The following is a 6967-nucleotide window of genomic DNA, read 5'->3' as shown; positions in this document are numbered from 1 at the left end:
GGATTGGTAACAGTTGTATGTAATTAAATGGGTTATGAATCACTTTAGTTAATTTCCCACAAGCTCAAAGCATGGCTATAGTGCTGGTACTGACGCTAAAGCAGAACTAGTCTTTATTTGATGATATCGACCAGGCCCTATTACAACTAAGAGCCCTCAATGGGATGTTTGTGTGTTTGTTTACACAAGAGAAGAGTGAAGAAAATGAGGAGGTAATAACGTGATGCATCTGATGAACACTTTTACAACGGTGGAGAAAAGGGAGTTGGTATACGCAGCAGTGACTCTTGACCTGGTTCATACCAGCTTTCAGAATTCTCCAAATGTTAACAGAAGATCGTATGATCTGTTTCAAAAGGCAACAGTGAGAAAACTTTCTTGTCCTGGTGCAGTAGGGACTACTGCCTCCCCAGCTGGATTGTAGATAAATGCCTCTATGTAGCCATTTGGCAAGTTTTATCGAAGGATGTAATGGGTGTTTGATATTTTTGCTTTCACTTCAATGGCATTTATGATGTCCAGATTAAAACGAGAAAAAAGAAAGTGCTTCTTTTGTTGTTCTATTTATACTTGATCACGTTTAAATTCGTTTATTGTTATGTATTGATTAATGTATGTACGACAAGTGAATAACATACTATGCATACACCCACTGCATTATCTTGAGACCTTTTTTCCTATCGGTTTCTAATTTCTGTTAGAGGCTTATTTGAACACACCAGCAATATCAACTGCACTTTTACAAAGACAAAAACCCAAAGCATGTCTGAAATATTTCTGTTAATGCTGAAAGTCACTGCGAGAGGGATGAATGAGAAGTATCCAGTGGGATTATTTTCTTCAGGGAGACCAACCTAAACTTCCGCATAATTTGTGCACTCTCATGATAGTGAAAAATCAGTGGTGTTTGAAAGAGAGATATTGAAATCTTAGAAACACAGGCATTTTGTGAAGGAAAAGCAAAATATATAAAATGGAAAATGCTGAAGATCATAGAGAATAATTCCCATTGCTAATAATCATAATTCTGTGCGAAAAACAAGAGAGGTATCAGACATTTTCTTCTTATAATCTTCATCAAATTTCTCATTTTGTGCCACAGTGAAATAATTCTTCCAGTCGCCGACAACCCCTAAGAAACAGCAAAGCAAAAAAAGAAAAAAGATTAATTTACTAGTATTTCCTGAAGCCCGTTAGCCATGACTCACTGGATATTTGTACTTCAAGGCCCATTTCGAAACAATAATAACCAGGAGCACAGAGTTGATGTCAGTAACAAACCTCAGTACCTTTTCTCATGAATGGGGAAAGAGAGTGATCCATTACTCCCAGAAAGTCCTTAGTGTAGTTTGCCATGGGATTTTCTTTCATTATCTCAAATGAGGTATTATGGAGTATCTTGTTTAGAACCTCTTCATCCAAGTCCTTCTCCAGGAACTTCAGAATCTTCTGAATTTCTCGCTTTGGATTCTGCAAAGAGAATAACATGGGATAAGATACAGAGCCAGGAAAAGCAAAGAAATCAAACACGGTGTTAAAGTTGCAATTGTTGTCAGAGTGAGACAATCAAGTTTTCTGAAGATTTACTGATATGGTTGACATTACAGTAGAAAACTGTTGATCGTAGGTGACCTCTACTAGACCCCCAGATTTCAGAGCCCTATAAACATACATCCAGCCTTTTACCTCCTTCATATCTTCATAGAAGAGGTAGAGGATCTGGTGCTTATCTTTTGCCTTCCACCATCCCTTTACATGGTCATACCAGGAACCCCAGAGCACTGAAAAAGGAGCGACATCATCAGTGGCTAGAAATGCCCAAACTGTCTTTAGGTATGTGTGGCACTCGTGTTTTCCTCATAACCAGTGTCTAGGCATTTCCCAGCTGGTTTTGAATCACTGTGGCCACGACTACTGTGCTCTGTGCTCATCAGAGCATTTGTGCTATTAATCCCTCAGGTGTATGGATGCTCAGAGCAGGATTCATGTGTAACTTTAGAGGGCAACAAATGCAGATGTTTACTGCTGAATGAAAAATCCAGGCTGTCTTTACTGTCAATGGAGAGAAACAGATGTTTCCAGAGTGATTCATCTGATCAGCTGGACAAGACTGCTTTGCACAGGGAGTTGGACGAGATGGACACCCAATACCACTTCCAACTTCCATTACTCTGTGGTTCTAACTGGTTTAAATATTTGATATACTATCAGAAGTACCTGTTTCTCTCCAGCAAGTATCAAGATGACCAGCTTGGACAGACGTAGCTATGTTCTAGATATCTGTGCTGGGACAGACGGCTCCCAAGCTGAGCTAGTCAAACTCAAGACACAAGGTCTCTCACCACCAGACAGTGGTGTTTCTAGGCCTACGTGGTGGTAAAATACTAAGGACCTGTGGAAACTTTACTGACCAAAATTGCAGAGTGCCATCCACCTGAGCAGGTTTTCTTTCTTGGGTATCAGCACTTTTTTTGGAAAGGGAAGAATCAGCTTCTGGGCTTGCTTGGCTTTAGCTAGAAAACTGGCTTTGTTCAGATGCCTGATTTAGGTAAAAAGATTAAATTAGGTAAAAAGACTCCCTTAACTCAAATTCACACCAAACATTTCTACACAAAATTAATCCTTGGTTTCTTATATAACAGGCTAGAGTAAACCCAATTAAAACACTGTTCCTTCCCAGCTGGCTTCTAAGCAGGTTTCTATTAACCTCAGACAGAAGAGATCAAGCCTGAAAATTGTTACATATGTTACTGAATGATAATAGCATAAAGAGTAGCTTTTTTTTTTTTTTTTCAAAATGCAAATGTAAAGACAAAATTAATCCTTTAGGTACCAATAAAACCCCATGAATGAAGATAAATTACTACTGGAACACCTTCTGTAGATATCCTTCCAGAGAGTGTCAGCACTGGATTTCAAACCATAGCTGAAATAAATATATCAGTCACGCATTTTTTAAAAGAACAAAATCTCTTTTACAACTGATTGCAGTTCATCACCTTTCCCAGTCATGAATTTCTCCATGAACTCCTCCCAGGTTCCTGGCTCAGGCAATGCTTTATTCATTCTGTGGAAATGGTAGTATGACACCAGATTGTCTTTCGCATTTCTCACCACATAGATTATCTTTATTTATATGAAAAAAGAAAGAGAGAGGGAGAGAGAGAAATTAACTTACACATGCTTATATAGATATTGAGCATCTGGAGTTTTCTCTTGGAGCCTGATGACAAAGGCTAAAGAGAATTTGCTTTGAAGCTGCCATTTTCTGAAATCCAATGCAGGTAACTTAGTCATGACTTTTTTAGCTTCACACAGGCTTTGCACGTTAAAGGGAAAATATCTGGGGAGACCTTTAGGTTTCACAAAGATTCTGGAAACCACATTCAGTCCTGGTTCATATCACCTTCCTTGGAAGTGAAGTAGAATTGAGTCCTACCTCTTCTGCCTTACCTTACAGTTTTGTTCCCAGAAGGAGGGAGGCACCAGCTGCACAGGGAGGTGAGTTTTTATTGTTCGTGGAGAAGGCATAGCTTCAGCTAACTCCAAGCCTGTGGGATGTTTCATTATGAGATGTGACTTGTTCTCTAAATTGCACGAACACTTCTTTGCTATTCTCGGATGTATGATTTTGACTGTGACTTTTCAGCAGTTCACCTTGCAATGATCATTCATCTCCAAAGCAATTACATAGCAGCGTAACACATACAACATTGCATAAGCCCCTTCAGTGTTTATTGAGAAATTTTTACCTATGTATTCAAGCAGGAAAGGGGCAACACTCTTTCATATCTTCTTGCTTGCTTGGGTCCATGTCTACCCTCTGCATTCCAAGGGATAATGATGAATACTAATTTATATTTAGCCAACTAATGTTTTTCCTTCACAATATTTAGTGACCTCCTTTCACTTTGTAGGTAAGAAAAGCATGTTTCTTTCTAGGATACTAGAACAGACTGGCTGACTAGACTTTCTGGATAGCATGCAAAGAGAGACTGGGAGAATGATGGACAATAGATTTGGTGTAGCTATGGATAAATGGGAATACCTGGTGATATATGATGTTTAAACATCTATCATGACCTCTGTATTTTCCTGTCATCATTTATTATGCTTATCCTTTATCACTTTTTTTGTCTCTGTGTCAACACGGTCTGGTTTAGAAGATAAAATGTAGCACTTTTGCTGCATTGTTAGTCAAGCTTTTTAGCTTCAAACGTGAAGAGAGTCTGGCTTAGAAAAGTATGCAGACTGGGAGCCCTTGCTGGGGGAACACTCTTGTAGGAAAGTGTCTTTGCAAAACAGTCAGGCCTGCTGGTTGCCTCAATGCTCCATGGCTTGTTTAGATGACTAGACCCTAGAATTTAACAACAGTTACTCAAAACAGTAGCAAAACCACCAAAAATATTATCCACCTTTTGGGAATACATCCACGACATAGATTTCTCTTCCATACAGCCCCCACATTGCCATTTTATGCATATCTGCTGCTGGTACTGTGGAGTATCACACACAGATTTCAGATGCCACCCCAGGACAGCATGGTCTTCAGTAGTGCCTGAGTCACATCTGCCAGCCTTGCATCAGCTGGAGTAGCACTAGATGTTTATATTAAAGCAACAGAACTGATCCCTAATATCCAACATGGTGCATAGTTCAGTGACAAAGCAAGCGGGACCTTTCCCAGGAAACCTGTGGCATCAGCACTGGGTGCTTGTTTTATTTCATTTTGTCTGAAATATAAACCTATTTGTCTAATATTTACCTGAGTAACACAAAGATGAAGGCTCTGGGATGTACCACTCAAGGAAAGGGTGGCGTCTGTAAATAGTGGCACGTCTACACTTCTCAACATCTCCATTTTGTTGAATCATATCCACTATCTCCTGTGTCCATGTGGTACCTGAAAATACCAGTGTTTAGATATTTCCCTCAGGGCCAGCCAAGAGTCTTTTCTGCTAGGAAGATGAAAGCCAGAAGGATGGACACCCTATTAAAGGAGAAAGGAGCAGCACAGAAGATGATGGACAAATAGGGAAGAGAGGCTAGTGGAGGAAAAATGCATAATTAGGAATACCAAGGTAGTTCCATTTTAGACAGGCTTCTTCTTGCCAACAGAAAGCTTCCACCCTCACCTCAGTAATGAAAAATGCTCTGGGATAAACTCACTATTATTTAGAGATTGTATTATTTGCAGAGAAGAATGAAATTCCTTCCTCCCAGTTTTCATACCTCATAAAAACTTAGGTATTTCAACATTATTTTGATTCTGAATTTGAACGAAAAAATTAAATACCTGAACTTTGAGTGAGCAAAAATTTCATACAGTTTGAAAATGTAAAAAAGTTGTAGTATTTTCAATATTTCCATTTTAAATGCTCTAACAAAGGTCAGTACAACCTTTCATCTGCCTGAGCTATTGCAACATCTTGTAAGAGTTATTCTGTCTTTCACATACATCTTTTCCCTAATAGCCATGGTCACTGGGTTAACTACATCTCCTCCGAGGTACTGTGGCAAGTCAACTGGAGAACAGGCTAAGGGATAACTCAGAAAGCAATGTGGGCAGGAAACTCAGCTCCTCTTAAGATACTTGAATTGTGCATCTCTGGCAGATACAACATAATGTAGAATGGACTCCTGACTATAGTTCTTTTTAATTCAATGCCTGAGAGGCTTTAATCCAGGTTGGATAAAATAATGCGGTTTTCCTTTCAGTACATAGGAAATAAATTAAAAGTTTTCAGGTTTGATTTTTTTTTTTTTTTTTGGTAATGTGTTTTTCCCTACTAAAAAAAAAAACCCAACAAAAACCAAAACCAAAACCAACCAAAAACCAAATCAAACTTAAAAATTCTTGGTAATTCAAGTAATTATTCTCTTAATGCTCGTAAAATGTTTGTGAATCTGTTCCTGAATCCCAATCCCCTAGACTTTACATGTTTTTATTCATCCAGGATTAATATTGATGGTTGTTATTAATTGTTTTCCTGTGCAGTAAGTATAAAGGGTCTGATCAAGAGGAGAAATAGTAATGAGCTAAATGGCCAATCACTGGATAAAATAACAGATAGCTAACATTAATGGTGGGTATTTTATTTTATTGGCTAAAATTATTAAGTTAATTTGGTTATTTCATTAAAACGATTAACCTGTTTCCAGAAATCAGTACTGGTTTACACACCAAGTCATTCCCTAAATACACAATACAATCCATAGTTGTTCAATCGATTCCTATTTTTTCTTAGTAATGATGACTTTTACGTGGCTTTGCTAAATCGATATCTACTGGTGGAAGACTATTGTTGCTGTAAATATGTATGTATATAATCTAAATCAAAGGAAACCTTTAAGTATAGGTAATTAGACTGTGACCATTTGAACTTCAGTAATAATAGATGGTTGTTACTTCTGCCAAAGAAGTCAGAAATCACTCGTCGCAGCTGACAGAGCTTCATGTCTTTAAAATACGTCTGGTTTGGGATGAAACAAATAGTAGCCACAATAGAAAGTTAGTTTTCAATTCCAATAATAAGCACTATCACGATCTTTTCTATTCTGTTTCCTCCCCCCACCAACCTGCTTTTGCATAGGTTGAGATGAGCAGATCATCAGGTCTGGCTTTGAACTTCCATACTTGGTCCCATATGCTGTATGTTGTTGTTGTCAAGGGAACACCATTCATTTCACGTAACTCAACTCGCTCCACTGTCTGTTCCAGACTCAAATCTGCCATTTTATCCAGGGCCATCGAACACTGCATGAAGAAAGAAAGGCTCAGAATTAACATAGTTGCTCTGAAAAAAAAAAATCTAAATTTACTCATCTGTTCTTGAGGTATCTTTTATTGACTGAGTTCCATATCTTCTGGTTTCTTTGGCTATGATTTGGCCTGTCTGGATCCACATATGGGATCCTTAAAGCTGGATCTGATTTTCAGAAATGCTCATTATATTGCTGCTGGTGG

The 6967-nt window shown here is 38.4% G+C and overlaps 1 protein-coding gene across 1 annotated transcript; it reads right to left on the bottom strand.

Annotated features, from left to right (window-relative positions):
* Positions 1-1019: 1019 nt before the first annotated feature.
* On the bottom strand, positions 1020-6751 carry SULT1C4 (sulfotransferase family 1C member 4). The gene is made up of 7 exons (XM_065644900.1): positions 6580-6751; positions 4766-4903; positions 3454-3551; positions 3000-3126; positions 1687-1781; positions 1290-1470; positions 1020-1132 (listed from the first exon to the last, which is right to left on the bottom strand). The coding sequence occupies exons 1-7, from the start codon at positions 6749-6751 to the stop codon at positions 1020-1022; spliced, it is 924 nt and encodes a 307-aa protein (XP_065500972.1).
* Between the last annotated feature and the right edge of the window lie 216 nt (positions 6752-6967).

The sequence above is a fragment of the Caloenas nicobarica genome, chromosome 1, assembly GCF_036013445.1.
Source record: "Caloenas nicobarica isolate bCalNic1 chromosome 1, bCalNic1.hap1, whole genome shotgun sequence".
Lineage (NCBI taxonomy): Eukaryota > Metazoa > Chordata > Aves > Columbiformes > Columbidae > Caloenas > Caloenas nicobarica.
The sequence above is the reverse complement of the archived record's forward strand: the minus strand, read 5'-3'. Positions and strand labels throughout refer to the sequence as shown.